The sequence below is a fragment of the Xenopus laevis genome, chromosome 5L (genome assembly GCF_017654675.1).
Source record: "Xenopus laevis strain J_2021 chromosome 5L, Xenopus_laevis_v10.1, whole genome shotgun sequence".
Taxonomy (NCBI): domain Eukaryota; kingdom Metazoa; phylum Chordata; class Amphibia; order Anura; family Pipidae; genus Xenopus; species Xenopus laevis.
This window is the reverse complement of record NC_054379.1, coordinates 98128597-98152562: the sequence shown is the minus strand read 5'-3', so window position 1 is coordinate 98152562 and position 23966 is coordinate 98128597. Positions and strand designations below refer to the sequence as shown.

The 23966-nt window shown below is 35.4% G+C and overlaps 1 protein-coding gene across 1 annotated transcript in view; it reads right to left on the bottom strand.

Moving 5' to 3' along the window:
* Window positions 1-23966, bottom strand: part of lmbrd1.L (LMBR1 domain containing 1 L homeolog) — a 75312-nt gene that overhangs the window by 23367 nt on the left and 27979 nt on the right. Inside the window, 5 exon segments of the mRNA NM_001088967.2 lie at window positions 4261-4413; window positions 9913-10038; window positions 15734-15807; window positions 17706-17794; window positions 21070-21137. Coding sequence (NP_001082436.1) covers window positions 4261-4413; window positions 9913-10038; window positions 15734-15807; window positions 17706-17794; window positions 21070-21137 — 510 coding nt within the window.

Genomic DNA, 23966 nt, shown 5'->3' with positions numbered 1-23966 from the left:
GTCTCTGGATTTATTAATATCTTCCTTTTATATTTGAAGATTGGACACATGATGGAAGCAAAATCCCCCCCCCACAACAGCCTTTATAGTAGATATGAGAATAGCACTCAATAGCAAAAAAAAAAGTCCTACTGGGACTCCTTCCGTTACAGAGTAGGAGAAACAATAGCCTGTCTGAAAGCAGTTCCATTGTGAAATGCTGGCTCTTTCTAAAGGCACATAACCAGGCAAAATGACCTGAGATGGCTGTCTACACAACAATATTACAATTAAAAAAAACACATCTATTGAGAATAGATAGGATTAATTATATGCAATGTACACAGTGTAATCTAGTTATATAAACTATACCAGAAAAAAACAGAATCCCTTTAAGTATTTCTTTCTTATAAATGGCTTCCAGCCTCTGACATAAATACAAAATGTTTTCAGCTATGAAATAAAGGGTTTCTTACACAGATATCCATTTCTGAAATCTTCCTCACTACATCTAGAGAATATTTAGATCTTTCTAAAATTTTCTCTGGGTATTCATGGGAAAACTATAGTCTTGTCCTGATGTTCTTTTAAAATAGCAAAGATTTCCTCCTGGCACACATTCTATGCAGATCTAACGTGTGCAGACTCATTGTAATGGCAGACTCAAGCACAAAATCTACCTCTAGGTCCTGTGATGAGAATCTGGGATTCTTAAAGGCTTGCTTTTAGCTCTTGGGCTGAACATGCTTGTATCACTTGGTCTGGGCAAATTGTCAGCTGTTTAAAATATTTTCCACTTGCAGATGATTTTTTGGAGAGTGGAATGATTGATGTCCAATTTTTTGGCAATCATTTAAATCTCTTCCCAGACTTATAGGTATATATCACCTTCTTTTTAAAGGCCCCAGGGAACTCATTCAATCTAGCCATAGTGATACCACACACAACAACAAAAAGCAAGCTAAATGAAGTGTAAAAAAGATCACCTCAATCAATGTTTTAATCATTTGCGTCTGATTCCAAATTTAGATGTTTGAGCTAGTGATAAATATAGAGGTGTACTTACTTTTCAAGATGGAAAATGTGCATGTTTGTACCCATACATGTTATAAATGTATCTAAAATCGGAGCTGTTAATCATATATTGCCTGCCTGAGGCACAGAGGCGGGGCAGTCAATTACTTTCACTTTCCATTCAGCACTTCCTAAGGGCAAGGCCAGAAGTGGCGTTTTTACGCTGCGTTTTTAAAAAAGAACAGCCAGGCGTAAATACGCATAAACTGCACTGCCACGGAAACTAATGGAAAACACACTATGGCAATTCACACAGGGCGCTTGCAAGCTGAAATCCGCCACAGGACGCCAGTATTGGCATTTTTTTAGCAGAAACGGCAATACGTCAAGAAACTACCAAATCAATAGACTCTATGGGATCTTCACGTTTGAAACCACACTTTGCGTAAATACGCAGCCTATTTTAAATATGGAGTCCAAATTATCAATGAGAACAATGAGAAGTGCATGTTGGGAAAAGAATCCTACGTGCTGAAAAACGCATGAAAAATGCATGTTGACGGTCGCATGTGGTTTCAGTGGCGTATTTACGCCTGGCTGTTCATTTTTAAAACGCACTCCTCACATTCCCCATCCCACCTCGCACTATTTAATTGTGTAGCCTGTGTAGATTTAATCAATTATGTTTTTCAGTGAGGTGATGTGTTGTTATTATTGATTCATTAGAGTATCAAATAATGTTGCATGCGCTTCTAGAGTCTCAAGTTTTAGTCATTATAAATATGTGATGCCTCTGCGACAGTACAACATAAGCCCTGCATTTGCAAATAAAATGAATCGTAGTGAAGTCTTTTTTCTAATAACCAATTTATTTGTATGTGAGAATAAGGGGCACATTTACTAAGATAGAGTGAAGGATTCCAAGTAAAAAAACTTTGAATTTCGAAGTATTTTTTTGGGTACTTCGACCATCGAATAGGCTACTACGACCTTCGACTACGACTTTGATTCGAACTAAAAATCGTTCGACTATTCGACAGTCGAAGTACTGTATCTTTAAAAAAAACTTCGAATACATACTTCGGTACTTTAAACCTACCGAGGTACAATGTTAGCCTATGGGGACCTTCCCCGTTACTTTTCTAAGGTTTTTTTGATTGAAGGAAAATCCTTCGATCGATGGATTAAAATCCTTTGAATACGATTTTTCCTTCGATCGTTGGATTTGCAGTAAATCCTTTGACATCGATATTTGAAGTCGAAGGATTTTACTTTGAGGGTCGAATTTGAGGGTTATTAACGCTCGATATTCGACCCTTAGTAAATGTGCCCCTTAGTGTATAAAAGACATGTAGACCCTTTAGAAAACAGAAATTCCCTACAGCACTGAAAAAGAATAAACTTCTGCATATTTTATTTATGAATTTTATTTGAAAAAGTACTGTGTTCTTGCATGTTTTTATAGCAGCATCTGGATAAGTTTCATGAAAAATAGTTATTTAATAAAGATAAAAAATGTCAAGGACTATATTTAAAGCTTGTGTACAATGAGAGAACAGCTGTACCACTGAAGCTATGCCATTAATTATTACACAGAATTTGGGATATCCAAGTTGATGTGAAATACCAACTATTACTACAATTCTTGTTTTACAATTTCGATGAATGCTTTAAAAAAAATCATCTTTCGCAATTAATGAAAATTTTAACAGCTGGGACATAATGAGGATTAATGAATATACTGACGTTCTGGAGTTCTTAAGTTGCTGTAATTTTTAAAATCACAGTAAGGCAATCATGCCAAGGAGAGGACTTGTAATTGTTTCAGTAAAACTATATGCCTTTAGGTAAAAGTGAACACATGGGCACAATATATGGGGAAATTACGTGTGAAGCATAGTAAAATCCAGCTGTGTTACAGTTTATATGGGATCTCTTGATGTATGAGAAGCTTCATGATTATTTAAAAAAAAATGCTATTTTAATGATATGCTCTATTATATTATGACTGTGCACACCAGGAGAATGTGCATATAAAGAAAGCAATGCTTTCATTGCAAGCACCATGGCACGAAAAAATTCCTAATGTCCATCAACTGCTTTGAACTTACTGGCTGGCTCTTTATAAGCACACTATACACTTAATTGTATCATGCCAATGATTGAGGGCAGTTATGCCTAAAACACAAAGAAAAACTATACCCTCCCAAACAATGTAGGTCTCTATAAAAAGATATTGCATAAAACAGCTCATGTGTAAAACCCAGCTTCATGTAAATAAACCATTTTCATAATAATATACTTTTTTAGTAGTATGTGCCATCGGGTAATCCTAAATAAAAAATAAGGACTGCAGTCTGTGATCAAGGTGCACACAAATAAACCATACATGTTAGGTCACATAAGCCAATTAAAAGACAGAGTTCTGTATTTTGCTTCCACACTTCTTCCTGTTACAGTTTGAGTTGTTGCTTAAAGGAAAACTATACCCCCCAAACAATGTAGGTCTCTATAAAAATATATTGTATAAAACAGCTCATATATAAAACCCAGCTTCATGTAAATAAACCATTTTCATAATAATATACTTTTTTAATTATATGTGCCATTGGGTAATCATAAATAGAAAAAAATAAGGGCCACCCTCTGGGATGGTACGATTCACTGTGCACACAAACCATACATGTTAGGTCACATGAGCCAATTAACAGACAGAGTTCTGTCTTTTGCTTCCACACTTCTGCCTGTTACAGTTAGAGCTGCAGTATTTCTGGTCAGGTGATCTCTGAGGCAGCACACAGACCATCACAAACTAGTGGTTTAAGACAAGAGATGTAAAATGTAAAAGTTTTTACTTAAATATATATTCCAGTTTGGTAAGATTCTTTCATATGCCACTTAATTTGATATAAATCTGTTGCTTAAGTATTCATTTTGGGGGTAAAGTTTTCCTTTAAGGCTTTTGCATAGAAAAATTTTAAATCAGAGATAATATTTTTTTCGACATACATTGTTGTTGCTTCTCCATCTATACCCCTTTGGAACCACTAAGGGTCAGGCCACACAGGGCGTTTTGGGGAGATTTGGTCGCCTGGTGACTAATCGCCTAGTTTTTGCGGCGACCAATCTCCCCAAAGGCCTTCGCTGAACCTGCGCCGGCTAAAATGAAAAAAACGATGGCGCTAATCAAGACGCCCGAAGTTTCCCCGTGAGGACATTCGAACATGTGCATTAAGTCACATCAATACATATAAATGAGTTACTTACCTTAAATGGTCTCATGACAAGGCAACATTTTGTCCAGCAATTATTTTCATGATGTTCAAGATGCCTGTCTTTCCTTTTCAATGTCCTCAGCTTTTCTTGTAGTTTGTATAAGGCTTGTCTGTCCTTGCTAGATAATGGTCTCCCATCCTTACACTATAATGAAGCAAAGGTATGAACACAAAAGCCAACATAATAGTACAAAGCTTTTACAGAATATTATGCCAACTGGAGTTTCTCCAATAGTGCCACCATCTGAGCAGAAAACAAATTTACTATAGTCTTTTACATAATACATTAAATCAAACCTATATATTTATTATGCATTTTGTGAGAGAGCTGGCATGCTAAGGTGGTCAAGACAATAGTCATTTAAGAACCACAGTGAAAATATTTTATTTACTTTTGATCCTTAAACCAGTGATAAAGAATATTTTGATTGCATATTAAGAAAATGAATTCAAGGACACCACCAATATAATAAATGCATGGCTTTATGGCTGTCTAACTGTAGGACAGGCTGGGAATCAAGGGTTTTTAGGGTACTTAGTCACTATAAGGGTTCCATAAAATTCTTTATTTTTATCAGATTGGATTAATTTCTTTTAACAAGAGAGAGATGGCATTATAAGTACGTTTTTATGTTAAAAATTGGCAATTTTTAAAGGTAAAAAAAAATCTCAGTCAACTCATACAAATACCTAATGGATAATGTCATTAAAAATGTCATGCCAAGGAGGTGAATATTACAAGAGAGACAAGATAGGGAATTTGGACCATCCATATAGGGCTAGTTCTAGTATTAAAAGGGAAGAAGTTCTATAAAAAGATGCCGTTATAAGTGTAAATATAACTGTTGGTTTCTAGTAAAGAAACATTTGTTGTTTTGAAGACAAGAATAACAGTAATGGATCATTCTATGAATTACGTAATAGTCACACACAGGGACAGAAAAGCAAGCTGTGACATTAGAATATTATGAATAAAGGTAAATGTGTAAATTGTGTTCAAGACAACATTCTGATATGGTAACATCAGAAATAAGAAATATTGTCTCTTCTGTTTATTATATATTGCTCCTATGAAACATATTTTTGGCTTATCCAATGAATATTGTTCTTAGGTGCTCAATTTATATAGATTTAGGAAGCAAGAAGTTGATGTTGAAGGTAGAGTTTATTTATGAATGTCCCTTAAAGCAATATACATCAATTAAAAAATATGCAGACTTTTCATGATTTTTAATGGTTTCTGACAGTTCACTAAACCTAGCCCCCTGCTCTTCTGCTAATCTTTCCGACTACTGTACTGAGCTCTGACTATTGTTACTTTGTATCAGCAGCCAGCTGTCGTCCTAACCCCACAATTCCATGCACACGTGATTTGTGGTTATGTAGTTCCTGCACGATATCTGTAAACTGTGTTTTAGTCCCAACTTCCCTGCCAGGATTTCGAATTGTGCAGAATGAAAGAACTGTTAAACAGCTGGATTTCAGCATAGAATGGCATTTATTCATACTTTTTTAAGAAACCAATAACGGTGATGGGTATATTATGGGTTTCCGTGGACTTCTTTTTGGTTTGGAAGCCGCGGTTCCCCTTTAATATGCATTTATAACGTGCCAACATTTCCACAGCACTGTACAAGTGGTAAATACATTTGCAACTATCTTCATTGTCTTAATTGTGGAATTTGGAATTATAAACAATTAAGATGGTAGATTGAATGGTAAGTAAAATATAAAGAGTGATGGATAACAAACATTTATTACAACTTACATTCTGACATGAACTCATTCCTAGTGAATAGTGTAACTAGAAGTCATATTTATTTAGGTTTGGGAATAATAGACAAAAGCATAAAAGAAAGAATGCATGCCATGTTACTTTTTCTCATTTCTTATTCCACAAAGCCATTTTGCAGGGAGCAGCTGGAGAGCCACTGTCCCTGACACACTGTTATGAACAAACAGTGCTTATAACATCAGTGCTACTATTACAATATGCGAGTTTGGACAAAAAATAAAAATACATTTAATTGACACTAAACTGCAGTACACGGGTTTGGGGTTTTCGCCCTCTTTAACAAGACAGCATGGTATGTACAGCATATATAATTCATGAATGAAAAATTACTTAAGTCAACTGATACTACTACAGAGGGCTAGTGCTTAATGTCTGTATATATGTATGTATGTATAGTTTTATTTATAAAGCAATACATGAATATGCAGCGCTGTATAATTTTACAGTAGAAAAGTATACCCAGGGAGGACAAGCATAATAAAATAGGTAATAAGCATAGTAATAAATAATGTAGCAGAGGTGGAAGCATGCAACATAAGAGATACTGTAATATGATGAGCCAAAAAATGGATCAATGTTAAAGGGTTTCTTGTGAAGATCAGATCAACTAAGTGACCATGCTTATGGATGGCCAGGACGAGGAGGGGTCATTAACTTGACAACTGAAATCACCCAAGATTATTGTGGGACTTTAAGAACACAGAAAAAAACATAGCAAGGTCAGGTTAGATAGGAATGTAGCCAAGTGTTTGGTAGAAGGAGGTCTGCCACATGAACAGAGAGAGGCAAAACAGCTGAACTGTGTGGGGAGAGGAGAATGCCTACTCCTCCCTCACAGCCAGAAAAGCAGGGAGTATGAGAGAACAAGAGGCCTGCCTCAACAGCACTCTTATTCTGAGAGGACCAGGTCTCTGTAACGACAAAGAGATGAAAAGACTCACAGCAGAACAGGTCATGAATTAAAGTGTGAAGTAGTAACCGGAGACACTGGATTTTTCAAAAAGTTACATAGGGTATATGAGCAGCAGTGTGTGGAATGCAGCAGGAAGGAAGATAATAAAATAGAATGGGGACAGTCTATCAGTCTGTAAAAGATGAAGCTACATTTGGAAGCATGACGTTAAAAGACACAATTAACAAAAGTAGTAAGGACATTAGTGTCAGTAAAGAGCAAGACTCGAAAGGTAAGGTTAGATATATTACTAGCTTTAATAAACAATGGCAAAAATTATGATAGTACAGTACCTTGTAGAAATATTGGCATATTATAAAAGTTGGTGATGATTTAAAGAAACTACTTCTATTACTTATTCCTGAGGTGACTAATAACAAAGTTGCACAGATTAGGTAATAGTTAAGGGTCATTTAATTAACACTTTTTAGTGTGGGGCAAGTTTTACGGAATTTTCCACACATCATAATGGTATAAAATGCAGTCTATTTTTAAAGGAACTGTTCAGTGTAAAAATGAAATCAGGTAAATAGATAGGGTGTGCAAAATAAAAATTTTTCAATATAGTTAGTTAGTTTGCCAAAAATGTAATCTATAAAGGCTGGAATGACCAGATGTCTAACATAAAAGCTAGAATCCAACTTCCTGCTTTGCAGCTTTCTTATTAGTTACCAGTAAGGAGAGCCGTATGTTTTGAATCTTATCTGCATGCTACAAATTGAATTATGGTTGGTTCTGAGTGGCTTAACTAATGACAACAATGGAGTGTATTTACTGACTGGTTGTTTGTCTGATTAGGCCATTTTTTTAAGGATATGGTATGTGATGGATTTTCCAAAGCTGCTATCTGGTTTGAGTAATCAATAACATTTCAGTTCAATGAGATTTAGATTTATGATAATATGAAGCCCTGTAACAGTATAGAATCCTAAATTGGCTTGGAAATACGACCCACTAACAGGACATATAAACAGTGTCCATGAAATCATATATGAAGACACCGTGGGTCATAACCAGAAAGAAATAATGACCAAAAATCTAGGCAATGGGCATGCTCCACACTTGAGTAAAGAAGGCGCGTCAATTTCACTTGGCTCCTGAAGCTGCTTACGAAAATGTCCGATATATTTTTTGAAACAAAATTTATTGTTAGAGGTTTTAATAAATATAGCCCTTTAACCTAGGGCTGCTTGGCACTGGGTAACGGCCAGCCCCAGCAGGCAAATACCTCACCATAAAAAGTCAGTTTAAACAACTTCATATAGGTTAGAATATATCAACATACATTTTTTGCTTTATGTTTCCTGTAAAAGCCCATGTAAAATTAGTACGATTGGAAAATCACTGCAATATTATTCTTGGTAGGCAACTTTTGTTAAAGGGATACTGTCATGGGGGAAAAAATTTTTTTCAAAATGAATCAGTTAATAGTGCTGCTCCAGCAGAATTCTACACTGAAATCCATTTCTCAAAAGAGCAAACAGATTTTTTTATATTAAATTTTGAAATCTGACATGGGACTAGACATTTTGTCAATTTCCCAGCTGCCCCAAGTCATGTGACTTGTGCTCTGATAAACTTCAATCACTCTTTACTGCTGTCGTGCAAGTTGGAGTGATATAACCCCCCTCCCTCCCCCCCCCCCCCCAGCAGCCAAACTAAAGAACAATGGGAAGGTAACCAGATAACAGCTCCCTAACACAAGATAACAGCTGCCTGGTAGATCTAAGAACGGCATTCATTAGTAAAAACCCATATCCCACTGAGACACATTCAGTTACATTGAGAAGGAAAAACAGCAGCCTGCCAAGTCACATGACCTGGGGCAGCTAGGAAATTGACAAAATGTCTAGCCCCATGTCAGATTTCAAAATTGAATATAAAAAAATCTGTTTGCTCTTTTGAGAAATGGATTTCAGTGCAAAATTCTGCTGGAGTAGCACTATTAACTGATGCGTTTTGAAAAAAACATGTTTTCCGATGACAGGATCCCTTTAAGTTACAGAATGTAAAAAGCTCCTAATCAAAAAGTGGATGATTCATGAAAACAGGCCTGAGAAGTCAACAGCATCCTACTGTAAAGCAGAGTAATCATCTGCACAGAAGAGGAATTGTAGTCAGGCAGGATGGGGGAAAAAAGTCATAGATTAAAGGGGTAGTTCACCTTCAACCTTTGCAAAGGTTATTTAGCTTTTTGTTCAGCAGCTCTTCAATTAAAGTGATACCAACACATTCATAGGAACGTGTTCATATCTAGGAGCTGCTGCACGCCAAATAGTTTCCACTAAAAGCCCCCCAAAGCCGGCCCAGCCCTGGGAACCTTCATTAACCCAACACTGCTAAATGATCTTTTATGTTGATTCAGTGAGGATGGCTGAGAGGCTAGAGTGTTATTTACCCTAGCAACCAGGAAGTGGTGTTAATGAGAGACTGGAATATGAATAAAAAGAGAAGCAATAAAAAATAACAATAACATTATACTTCCACACATAGTTTTTTTTGGCTGCCGGGGTTAGTGACCCCCCCATGTCATGCCATGTGATGCAAGATCCACAGTTTACGATTTTGCAGGAGCATAAAGATGCATACAAGTATCATATGCACACAAGCTGTCCTTTTCCTTTTATATATTGTCAAATGATTTGACAATACATAAGACAAACAGATGCTAGTGTTTAGTGCACATAGATATTACTAATATAATAATGTCAGCGTTGAAAATGGAAAGATGCAGAGCTTTTATTATTAACCTAGAATGCAAGATATTTATAGTAGACTTTAATTTCACTTACATAAGTATTACAAGTGTTACCTGTACAAGTATGTTACTATATTTTGTAATTAAGCTATCCCCATGTTATCCCACTGGATTCATTTAAAATTTCCATTCAACTTGCCTTTGACTTAATATTTTCCACTTGTTGTTCCACTTCTTCTATGTCTTCAGAGTTTTCTAAACGTTCATAATGTGCATTTCTTTTACCTTTAATCAAATTTAATGGTAATGCAGACATCCCATATGCCTAAATAAGAGAGATGTAGTAGGTTTTAGTTTGTATTCTGTACAAAACCATATTATACCTACAGATGAAGCCACTTGGATTTGTGAGTTAAATGCGTCATGACTCAGAGTTAATTGAAGAAACTGTGTTATCTAAAGTTATCTTAACTCATTTAATGCATTTAACCTTTTCATTAGCATACCAAAGCACCATTGTTCACAATGGTGAATGCTTTAATTAGATGGGATGTTGTGTCACAGTTTTCTGTGTTAAATGAGATAAATGGGATATCTGTGTTTAGTTATTCTGTGTCAAACAGACAAACCAAAGTGGCTGCATCTGTATAACATTGTCTTTCTTTCAAACCAAGTAGAAGTAAGCATTTGAAAACATAAGATTTAGTGGACAGAATTTATCAGCATGTTATAAGAGCATCTACTGTGTGATGTCTGCATGTTAACCTAAATTCCAGTAGTATCGATTTTACATCCAATGGTACTGGCCCATCTGGGGATTGTCTGGGACACAAGATGGCACCAATAATGTGCCTTCCAGACAGCCTGAATCACACTTTAGTCACTTAAAATAGGGATTTGAATTTGAGTGTTAGTATAATGAAGTTAAAGTGGAATGAAATTAAACACCAGTGAAGGAATTTGCATACGATGAAATGTACGACTATGCTTGCACAAGCCATAGGGGAATATAAACAGTACCGATTTTTTGGCAGCCTGACTAAGAAGCAGCAGGACAAATTTTAAGCCCTTTAATCATCAGTCATCCAGTTGCATCTAAATATCAATGCTTCTTAGACATAAATATGCTGGCAATGCTACAGATTTCTGGGACCTGCTGCTTACCTTCAGCATCACAAGCATCTCCTGTGATGTGTGCTGTGGCTATAATTTATTTTGCTTATGTATTACATGAAAAGTATAATTAAAGTGATGTCCCATAGCAGATACCAGTAAAAGCTGATTGCAGGAGCATCTATCGTCTTTTCAAGAAGCTTGACGGCTGAATCAGAAAAATTTGACACTAAAAGCTGCAGACTCTGTCCCTCCAGTCCAGACCAAAACAGTGGCTTATTGTATGGGTCCCAATGATGGGTCTGCCTGATCACTGTCTGGGTGAAAATCAGCCAGCTATCAATCATGCAGGTTTGAAAATTGTGTTGGAGGACTGAATCGACACATCAATATGATACTCGTCCAACAAGCCTCCACAGGCCATAATATGATCCTATTGTTAACCCCAGGGCCAATAATTGGGTAAGCCCAATTTGGAGCTGCACTTGGGTAGCCAATCCGGGCTCAGATCTGCTCTTTCTGTGCCCTCAACAATGAGAGATATTAACTGCATATTTTGCAAGGTTATGCCAAATGTATATTTTGTAACAAAGCCTCTAGAGATTCCATTGTGCAAACAAATAAAATGAAAAAAAGTATATTTTAACAACAGTAAACAAAGTATTTTTATTAGATGCCTTATTCTAAGTAGATATGTCAACACTTGTTTTAAAAAAAAAAGTATATACTACACTTCAATAATGAATTTTATTTTTACCAACATGAATAAAAAATACATTTAGCCTAATATCTATGTAGTACCATAATCAGAAATTTAGAAATATTAGGATTTAATGCAAACAAAAATATAAACTTTCATATTTGATTACTTAAATGTAAAACATTTCAATACAATAAACAGTTAACAAAAATGTATAAAAACATTTAAGTAAAATGTATTTATATTGTGAAATATGAATTAATGTTTTTTACATTAACTGACTAACACTGCCCTCTAGTGAATAATTATCAGAGCTTTACTTGCAAATGCTGCTATTATTTGAGCTGAATTTTCACATGCACAGGCCCTTCTTAAAAAATGCATAAAAGCTTCCTGAATCAGAGATTTAACAAGTGAAACTGTGATCTTGCAAAACCAGTTGGATGCATCATACAAATATAATACAAAAACAAACATTTGCTAATATGAAAATCCCATAGTCCATGTTGGATGGAAAGATGGGTAGTACAGGTCTGAGCTAAATCTTCAACCTGCGGGTCCATAAAATCAACATGCAGCCACCTCATTTCTAGGGTACTACATTCCACATTCCCCAAGGACCCATCTACTTTGCTACTAGGGAAGAAACCAAAAAAATTTAACAATGCTGCACATAAACTGAGCCAACACATCTTAATGGCAGCCAGACTCATCATTGCTAGCCAATGGAAAAAACCTACACTCTCTTTAGCAACCTTGCGAGCTAAAATAATGTACATCGCAGCAAACGAAAAACTTACACATTTGCTTAAGGAAGACATGGAAGCTTTTGATGCGATTTGGCTACCCTAGCTGGCCCACGAACATGATCCACAATTATTATTGGCTCTGCACGTCTAACTCCAACTAGGGGGGAACCCTCACTACATTGGCACGACTCAACGTATTGAAGGATGCAACTTCTAAGTCACCCTCGCCATGGATGTATGATGGACACTTTCACTTATGGACTCTCTTTTCTGAATGCAGGACCTGCAGCCAAACTGCTTGTGTTTTTCTCCTACTGTATATCTACAGACTTTTTACTTTACTCCCCTTCCCTTCACCCTTCTTTTTCTTTTCCCCCCTTCCCATTCCTCCTATTTTCATACTATATATACCCACATATGTGATGTTGCATATATGAAACTGCTTAATAAAACTTTCAGTTTTAAAAAAAAAATCAACATGCAGCAATGGGATAACATCGGATGCTGCACTTTGCATTTTAGTGGCATGAAGAACACCAAAGGTTGACATTGAAATTGTCTAGTAATATTAGCGTATTGAGTAGATTTGATTTTATTCAGCCTTTAAGATGTCATTCATGGCCTCAGCCCTGAATGCAGTTGAGTAAAAATCAAATCAGATACCTTAAAACCTGCATGTATTTAAGAATAAATAGACAATGGGCTTATTTATCAAAAATCTAATTTGTGAGTTTTTTTCTACTTCAAATAAACTAACTATTTAAAAAAACTTGAATGTTTGCTTATTCATTAAAAAAAATCTGACTAGAAAAAACTTGATTGACTACAATCACGGAAAAAAATTGAATACATCAAATTTGTGAGTTTATCAGCTAAAAAACTCAAATTTATGAGTTCATAAACTCAAACTCGAAAGTCTCAATTTAAATTATTTTTGCCTAGGACAACTCCTACTGAACTCGTAAGCCTTTAGATGGTGAAGTTTTAAATTTGAGTTTTTCACATTCTTTGTGTCTAATAAGTTTTTGTTGAGTTTTTGAAAATATAATTCAAATTTGTGAGTGTTTGTGCAACAAAACTACTAAAATTCTAATCAGAACATTGATAAATCGACCCCTAAATATCAATGAATATGAGTCATATGTTTATCTACCCACCCAGGACATGTACTAAAGTATTCAAGGAAAATCATAAAAGGTAAGTCAAGAGAAAGTCACAGGCAACTTTTAGATGTACTTCTGGCATCCAAGTGATAATGAACCACCATCAACAAATATTAAGGATTAAGCTTTCCTTTGAAAATTAATAGTAACATAAAAAGGATCAAATTAATGCATTCAAATTTTGTGGGACATGTGAATCAAATGACTCACTAGCCCTCTCTTCCATTATCTTAAATTTCAATTTCAATGAAACTAGTGCTTCTTACAAGACGTTATAGAAATGAAAAGAAGTAAAACCCCTCTCTATTCAATTGGCCACCAATTAAAGAAAATTCAAGTATTAGTGCAGCAGTGTCAGAGTTTATTAACAGTTTCGTTAACGGTTACTAACCCAGTGTTGCTTCAATTATTGGGCAGCCATTGCTGGGTTACCCAATAAAGTGCTATGTGCTAGGTGCTAATAATTCATTAGCAATTAAAAATCATGTAACAGGATTAATTAATATTGTGCTATAAAGTGCTAGTGCTTCAAATGAAATTAAGAAGTTAACTTAAATAACCAGGATTAAATTGACCCAGGTGAGATTAAAGTTAATTCATTATTATATATCACACATTAAAATCCATTCATTATAGAAGATTGTAAATAACTGATTAACTGTTAAAAAGTAAACTTTACTAAATTCATTAAAATTGCTGCAAATCAATTAAGGTAATCTTTGAAGACTGCATGAAAATTGGTGAGTAATAATTAATCCATACACCCCCGTTAAAGTTATAGGGTGTTAAAAAACGTTTGCATAAAATTATTCAAAGGAGACCAGCATTGAAAGAGAAAGGAGGAATAGGAAAATTGTTAGAGGTGGAGAAGTCCCAAGTTCTAGCTGCCTGTATTTTTCTAAGTCTGGGACCCCACACGGAGGAGAAAGTAGGTCACTGGGGACTGTAGTCTCAATTTTACCTTGCTATCTTATAATTCGGAGAGCTAATCTTCCCTATAAAACTACAAATCCCACAGTGCCATTGGATAACAGGTAAGATTATAAAAGAAGAATCAATGCGGTCGCAAAGGTTTAAAATCAATAGGAAATTATTTTGCAATAGTAAAAATAAGGAAAGCGCCCAGGAGACTTCACAAAAAGCGCTTCCCAGTGTGCCAACACGTGTTTCGCCTGCTGGCTTTGTCAAGGCAAAATCTAAAAGTGACTCGTTTGGTGTGGTATCTTTATCACTTCCTGAATACAAAATCTCGCGATACTTGAAAATGAGATCTCGCGATGAGGTCTCGCGATACTTGGAAATGGGATCTCACGATGAGATCTCGCGATACTTGGAAATGGGATCTCACGATGAGATCTCGCAATACTTGGAAATGAGATCTCGCGATGAGATCTCGCGAGAGTTACATTGGGGAAGATATGTGTATATCGTTGCTAAGCGACGGTCACATTTCAGATGTATTTGGTTAAATCGATATATAACTCACTGGTATCTATAACAACCACCGGTATTTATTGAGGAAGAGATGTTAGTAAAACTTATTATTATTTGTTACCAAGATTATTTAAATAAAATGTTAGTGGAATAGTGTCTACTATTAGAAGGAATTGATATGTTAAACCAAATACCTGAATCATGTTTATTGGAATAGTGTCTACTATTAGAAGGAATTGATATGTTAAACTAAATACCTGAATCATGTTTATTAAAGAAAAGCATTAAATAGTATATTTTCATTGATCCCATTGGGTGAAACTGAATTTAATTTGAAGATCCAATGTGTTTCCCGTTTGAGTAATTCTTGTTCCAGATCACCCCCTCTGATTCCCAATTGGATCTGTTCTATAGCCCAAAATTTAACATTGGAGGGGTTCATATTGTGATATTGTTTGAAATGACTTGCAACTGTGGATATGGTTGATTGTCTTCTTACAAGACAATCAATCCAAAAATACATGACAAACAAATTACTGGTCTCTCACGCTGGCCAGTCTACTAATGGATTCCCCCACATAAGCTTCCAAAGAAATGTAACAGTAAGGTATAAAACTGCTACAGCAACAGCTACGCTCAAACAATATAGTAAAAACAAATGAAATTATATTTTGAAAAACATTCTTATGGGCATCTAAATGAATGAGATTTAAAGGAAGATCTAAAGCATATTTAGCAATGGCAAGCCTATGTTTTAGAATTGAATCCACCCTAAAAAAAAAAGTAATTTTGGTTAAAAAATTAAATGCTTTTATACAAATACAAAACAGGAAATGATTCACATAAGGGAAAAATACTCACTGTGTAGGTGATTGCTGCTAGCATTCCTATCAAGGTCAATGAACTAATAGAAAATGACAAGGCAGCCAAACCATCTGAAATACAAAGAGCACAACTGGAAAAACGACTCAAATAAATAAACAAATACTTTAATATTTTAGGTACTTTTGATAATCTGAATATACATTTGTATACGAGATTAAAAGGGCCGATTTATCAAAATTCAAGCATGTGCTTTTTTCATGAAAATATACAAGAATATTATTTGGAACCGTGAATAATCAATATAAAACCTGTGAAAAGTCAGCAGTAGGTCCAACAGAAGTCAATGAGAATTGTCCCTAACAACTTTATTTTCCCAGTTCATTAAAACATTCAAGTTCCTAGCCTCATTGAAAATGAATGGGACAATGTGATTCTCACTGGTACGTGCCTTTTGTCTGCAAAAAAAGCATGCATAAGCACTATAAGCTAGGGTTTGGGAAAACTGTTGCACAAGTTTTGACAAAGGGGGGTGGGGGTTTGGTGCTTTTTTCCCTTCAACCTCTATAAGTATTAAATAGGCCCCCAAGTACTCATTTCATTAGTGTGACTTTTAAATTAGCATGACAAAAGTATCTCACAAGGACCCTTCATTTGCAAGCAAGTAGGAAGCCTAAAAAAAAAACGATTTTATTGCTTACAGCAAGTCAACTATTTGACATTATGTGCAAGATAGCCTAACAAAATGACTCTTAGGGGGTTATTTATTAAAAGTTGTGTTTATTCGAAAAATTTGAGTTTATCAAATGTGAATTTTTTTAGATATATTATGCTGCTAAAAGTCCAAATCTGAAAATACTCCAGCTGTCGATAAAGTCAAGAGTTTTTACTTCTATAAACTCGTTAAATTCAAGGTATTCGAGTTGTTTCCCGGATTGCATTCAATCAAGTCTTTTTACTATAGAAATGTTTCATAAATAAAATAAACAAATATTCAAGTTTGTTTAAATTGTGAGTTTATAAGAAGCATAAAACACCTCACAAAGTCGAGCTTTAATAAATAATCCCCTTAGACTCAAGACTCTTAGACGCTAACCTTTTAGACTTAAAGAGATTGTCATGATTTTTATGATGTATTTTTTGTTTCTAAATTACACTGTTTACACTGCAATAATTCACTCTACAATATAAAATGTAATTCCTGAACCAGCAAGTGTATTTTTTTTAAAGTTGTAATATTGGTGTGTAGGCAGCCATCTCAGGTAATTTTGCCTGGTCATGTGCTTTCAGAAAGAGCCAGCACTTTAGGATGGAACTGCTTTCTGGCAGGCTGTTGTTTCTCCTACTCAAAGTAACTGAATATGACACAGTGGGGAGTGGATTTTACTATTGAGTGCTGTTCTTACATCTACCAGGCAGCTGTTATCTTGTGTTAGGGAGCTGCTTCCCATTGTTCTGTTGTTAGACTGCTTGCAGTACAGCAGTAAAGAGTGACTGAAGTTTATCAGAGCACAAGTCACATGACTTGGGGCAGCTGGGAAACTGACAATGTCTAGCACCATGTCAGATTTCAAATTAAATATAAAAAAGTCTGTTTGTTCTTTTGAGAAATGGATTTCAGTGCAGAAATATGCTGGAGCAGCACTATTAACTGATGCATTTAGAATTTTTTTTTTCCCATGACAGCATCCCTTCAATTCAAACAAATATAAAGCCATGTGTACAAGTCAATATATTTAACTTGGTGGCATATTTAAAAGCAAACATTTGGACCACACTGTTGGAGAAAATATTGCATTAAAAAAAAAAGACAAAATAGATTTAATTCTGTGAGTTGCAACTGAAGGACAATATAAGCTTTGTGAAAATGGATCTAGAATGTCCTTAAGGGACAATCCAAAATGATCAATAAATATAAAAAAATTAAAAAAGCCCACAAATGCTTTCTTACCCTTAGGATTTGGATTTCACAGGATAACTACAATTCATACAACAAGATAAAAATACTTACTGCTGCTCCCGAGATTCTGAAATAAAAGCTTAATTTTATCCAGCTCTGTGGCATTCGCTTTGCTGGGGATATCCAAAGGTGCAAAAGCCCTGTAGGCAACAAAATAACAATTATATGCATTAAACTACAGTACCGTATTATGAATACATTTAAAAGATAAAAACATACATGATATACAACAATATGAAGCTATATTTTTTTTATTTTACAATTTTTTCTTTACTTTTACTGTAAGTTATGGGCTAATACAGGCTGCTTATATGGACTGCACATCAGAAGACATAGGATTTAAAATAAATGAGCATACTAATTACTAAAATGTTTTTGTAGGGTATTACAATATCTTTCATCCACAATAGACTAAAGATATTAAAAGACTTAAATGGCATCAAATGAAACATCTCTGGGGACAAGCTATTTGTTTTGCTGTTTCAAAGCAATCTTTGAACTGCTACAGACACACTTGATATCATTTACATATGTAGTGGTGCCCAGATGTGTGCTGGGCAAACAGGTCAAGTGCAACACTGTTCTGTTCTTTAACCTACTTTAACTAAAAAGTCAGCTTTTTCATTCTACTGGGCATGCGCCTGCCCTGGGAATTTTGAAGCGCGAAGAAGCCGGAAGAGAAGCACTCCGTGGTGTTAGCTGGAATAACCCCAGGTCGGCGCAGTTTCTGCTGATAGGAGTACCGGCCGGGGGTTTCAGGTAAGTAAATACATTCACTTGGGGGTGCCTAATATTTGGCACCCCCAAATGGTAAAAGACTTTCCTTCTCCTTTAACATCATTTTAAACAAATACCAAAAGGTCCTTCTAAAGAACTGATCAGTATGTTGTCAAAGCAAAAATCTAGGTCTAATAAATAGATTCTGAGATTTATAATACTACTTTGCAGCCTGCACATTTGGGAGTTTATGACGAACAGGCAAAACATTTTCATTTTATTAGAATTTGTGTACCATGGTTAATGTAGGGTAAAGATTTGAATGGCATATAGATTTTTTTGTGCAGTCATATAGATGTTGCTATAAAAAGTTATTTGTTTTCCAAGAGCAATGTGCTCTGAATGCTTCTCAATTTTTAGAGTGATATTTTATTTCTCAGCATTTCAAGAAGCATTTAGCACCATCTTTTTGTGGTTTGTGAGAGTATGAGCGGTGATGACAAGCAGTGTAAGTGCATAATAAAAAACTTACATAAACAGCTTATACAAATGATAACTGCTAGCAATGCTCACAAAAAGTCATCTCAATAGTTATGCCATTGCAAAACACAATCACACTTGTTTAAAATTAAAATTTTGCACAAAAATTAGAATCAATTTCCCTCACTTATAAGTTTTGTATTCATATAAATAATGGCAAGATCTGATCTAAAATGAAAAGTTACTATGGCCTTACCATATTAACATTATGCCTGAGGGGTATTTGGATATGGAAATCATGTAATTTGGTTAATAAAGAGATACACTACAGTAATTTTTTTACTGGAACAATACTGTATTATTTTACATTTAGTAAACAAGGCTATACCACAGTGTGAGACATGCTTTGTAGTAAGGCCAGGCCAAAACCCCAATTGTACAAAGATTGGATTTGCTTGGGTTGTAAGAAAGTTTTTACTATTACCTTGGGGCCATATTTATGAATTGTGTACAAATAAGTGTAGTTATTTGTCCTGCTTTTTTGCATAGCACTTTGCAAAGTTTTAATACAGAGAAGCAGAGATGAAGCTGAACATTGAGTATAAATCTGGCACAAGTCTAATAAACTTGCTTAGGAACTGAAGCAGTTATTAAATATGCAAGAATGTTACGTTCTTTCTACTAGCTATACTGATGTCTATGCCAGTTTCCTCCCACAACTTTATTAAGCACACAGTATTATAAATAAAAGACTTTATCCCATATGTAATATCAGGCTCAAAGTTTGACCAGGTTACCAGTAAACCGCTACATGTTCCTTGGCAGCCATAGCTGACGAGAAGTGTCATACTTTGCACCTTTTATTACATTATCCTTTTAGACTAAAATTTCCCCAATATCTTCAGGCATGTCACTAATGGATTTGTAATCGGTCTGGACCAGAATAAATCAATGCACACTGATGGTTAGTCTGGGTGTGAGTTACTAATAGTGAGTGCATTTGGATTCGTCATTACATTTAGACTCCAGAAATGAAACAGCAACCCTAGTTGTCTATTGTTTTGGTTTTATTAACCTCAGCTAGTTTGCAGAGTAACTAGTATTTCAGATCTCACATATTTTCAGGGATATAATCATAACTTACTAGGGCACTGTCATGACCAAAAAGACTGAAAATGGCAGACTGCAGGCAAATGAGAATCAGATACAAACCCCAATGCATATTTATTATTACAATTGGCCAGTGATCTGCACATTTATTTGGGTTACATCTTTTAAAAATCTTGACTTTAGTTGGTCAAAACTACTAATTGTAAAATGATTTGTTCATTTATAATACCAGCTTTGCCAGAAAAGATACAAGAAAATTATCCATCTCAAAGTTCCTCCCACTATGACCATTAGCACAAGGGGTGAGTTTTTTGTGTCCTGCCTGCAACATTTTTACAGTGTGTAAAGCACACCAACAGGCATGTGTCATCAATCACCAAAAAAACACCAGAGAAAAAAAAATCAATTATGTGCCTTATTCTCCAAAGACCGTAGCATATCCAGTTCCTTGGCTGTGGTTCTCTGGTGTGATAATTGCCCTGGACACTGTTTGTATTTTTTCAAATATGTTAGACTGCCATACTTACAGGAGTAAATACAAGTGAGCACACACAGGGGTGAAATCAGGGGCTGGCCCAGACAGTTTTGTGCACAAAGGTATGGAAGCAGTTAAAAGGAAGGTCACATAAATGTCATAGAACTGCTCTACCTTCAGACTTACAGAGTACTACAGGTATGGGACCTGTTATCCAGAATGCTAGGGACCTGGAGTTTTCTGGATAACATATCTTTCCATAATTTGGATCTTCATAACTTAAGTCTACTAGAAAATCATGTAAACAATAAATAAACCCAATAGGCTGGTTTGTTTCCAATAAGTATTAACTATATCTTAGTTTGGATCAAGTACAAGGTACTGATTTTAACAGAGAAAAAGCAAGTCAGTTATAAAAATTTGTAATATTTTATTAAAATGGAGTCTATGGGAGATGGTCTTTCTGTAATTCTGAGCTTTCTGGAAAATGGGTTTCTAGATAACGAATCCCATACCTGTACTTAAAGCATGGCAAAAAGCCCATATATACAGTATAATACTGTAGAGCCTTAGTATCCAATATTTCTTTATACACATAACTAAAATTAGTTATGTTGTTTTAAATACACTTACCCAATAAGCAGCAAACACGAGCAGACCAGAACAAACCCAGATGTGTACTTCAAAGCACTGCCTATTTGCTGCATAACAAAAAAGGGTATGTTATTGACATCATATCTGTATCTACTGTCACCTTCTGTTAACAGAGCAAATATATGCAAATTCTACTAGTGTAGCTTGCTGACAAATGGACTTTTTTTATAAAAAAAAAAAAAGACTTTATTCGTTAATGAGGACTAAAAGGGACTCACAAGAAATTTGGTGGGTGGGGTTTCCTGTGTGGTGTTATAAAGCTTTTTGTTTTACACTGGTTGCACACACTTGAAAAAGGGCCCTGGTGCTCGAAACAGGCAGGTATTCTGCTTTCAGTGTGTGATTCCCAAACCCGTACATATACTGTTAATATAAGCAGGAGGCCAGGGACGGAGCCTCCAGGGAACCGCCACTATCTACTACTAAAGTACGGCTATTGTGTGCTAGACTGTCGTTGGGATATAGTGAATAAAGTACCCCCTTTTGTAAAATATAAGGATATTATAAATTACCGAGGAGTTTCATGACCATATAAAAACACGAGGCCGAAGGCCGAGTGTTTTTATACAGGTCATGGAACTCCGAGGTAACTTCTAATATCCTCATATTTTGCAACTGGGGGTACTTTATTTATTATAATACACAAATTTCAGTGAGTCATGTGACAGAAATGACATCAGAACTCACTGTTTATAAGGATATAATTTACAGGATATTCGTGGCTTTTGTGTATTATATCTATATAATACACAAAAGCTATGAAAATCTCATAATTATTTTCTTATAAACGGTGAGTCATGTCATCGGTTATAAACGGTGAGTTCTGATGATGTAATTTCTGTCACACGACTCACTGAAACTCGTGTATTTTAATAAATAAAGTAACCGATATTATAAGTCACCTCGGAGTGCCATGACCTGTATAAAAACACTCGGCCTACTTTTATATGGTCATGAAACTCCTCGGTAATTTATAATATCCTTATATTTTACAAGAGGGGGTACTTTATTCACTATATAAACTGTTTGGGTGGTGGAGATAATTTAGATGGATCATGGCATTGCCAGAAAGCATATAAAAAGTGTGTTGGGGGGGGGGGTTTTCATTGAATTGATATACATACACAGTATTGTGGAATCTCTAATGTGCTTTATAAAAATGATATGAGCCAAGATATTTTTCATCTACTTTAAAAAAGAGACCTGTCACCCAAACATAAACAGCTGTAGAATAAGTCCTTTTCAAATTAAACATTGTGGTGTTTATACAAAGGGCCTATAGTTGTCACTGTGCATGAGAGTTTCACTGTGTACATAGTACTTTCTATACTGCTTAAAAGTATTAGAGTTGAAGTGAATGTTTAAGTGTAATGGCTGCATGAACCTGCTAATAAAGAATTTGTTATACTCTACTCATCCTCGGCAACCAAAACATAAACATGAAACTCAAATTCTTTGTTTTTTATTAAACATCCACACCAGTTATAAACTTGTTTAAAAGTCTCAGCTGTCAATCATATATTACTTGTCCCTCCTCCCTGCCTTAGGCACAGAAACAGGGCAAGCAACTACTTTCACTTTCCATTCTGCATTTCCTAGAGGTCCCTGCACATTTGTCACATTTCCCCTCCTCCTCACTGTTTAATTGTGTAGCCTGTGCATGGGCATCAGATCAAGGCACATAAACAAGGTTTTGACATGATATCCTAATAACAGTATTCACAAAATGGCTCCTGTCTGCTTGCTGTGATTGTGAATTCCAAGACTAAAAGAAACAAGATTGAAATAATTGGTGGTGCAAAAGAAAAGTAGTTTTGCACCACTGCAATTTACACAGTGTGCTGCTTTAATTCTTTTTTGCATATGGATATTGAGCTCTCCATAATGGTGGATCCAGTTATTTTCATGTATAATCAACGCCCCTTCTAATAGCTTGTGGCCACCATCTGACATCAATGAAATTACAAGTGTTCAACAGCAATATGGATAGTTTGCGAGCTATGACAGAACCATGGCAGCAGAGCATGTTTTAACATACGTCTTCAATATTGCCCAATATTCTTAAGTATTGATGCTCCTTACCGTTTATAGTTTATTATTTTTGTTGTCATCAATTTTTGGGTATTGGATTTAAGATTGTTTTCACACATCTAACAAACATTCAAAAGACTAGTAAAAAAAGGGAGGGAGAGAGTATTTCTAAAATAATAATTGAGGCAATAACATAGACAGAGATTAGTGCACTGTTAGTTTTGGTAATTTATGGAGGCCTGGGGGTACATTTTTTTACTTCCAAATAGTCTATAGTTTCCAATATTTAAATGTTTTGCCAACTGAGAAGTTAACTTAAGCAACCACAATTTCATACTGTGCAGTGAGTGCCAGTTGTGCTGTTATTTGGCTGAAGCTTGGGGGGTCAGATTTTTGGCTATTAAAGATCTATATTACCCCAAGTTCTTTAGCATCTTCACCCTCCTATGTGTATAGGTAACCAGACTAGCAACAAAGAAAGCAAAACAGATAAGCACTGACACATACAAGGAACAAGCTTATAGACAGGTATAGTTGTTGCACAACCTGCAGGGACACCAATACAATACAGCCCAAGTAGTGTAAAGGGATACATTAAAACACAACTTTAATTAAGAATAATAAGAAGCATAATCAAAACCCAAACAATTTGAGAAATGAAAACAAAAACCCTCATTTTTTTTGCAGTCTGACTCATACTGCACTTAAGGTCAGAAACAAAGAAAGAGAAAATATGGGCTGCGTAATAAGCTACTTCCCTGTCCTGTAGTAAGTTAAATCCCCTAACACATAACAAATATATTTAATCAAATGAAGGGTATTCTACCTTTTTAGCAGTAACATTC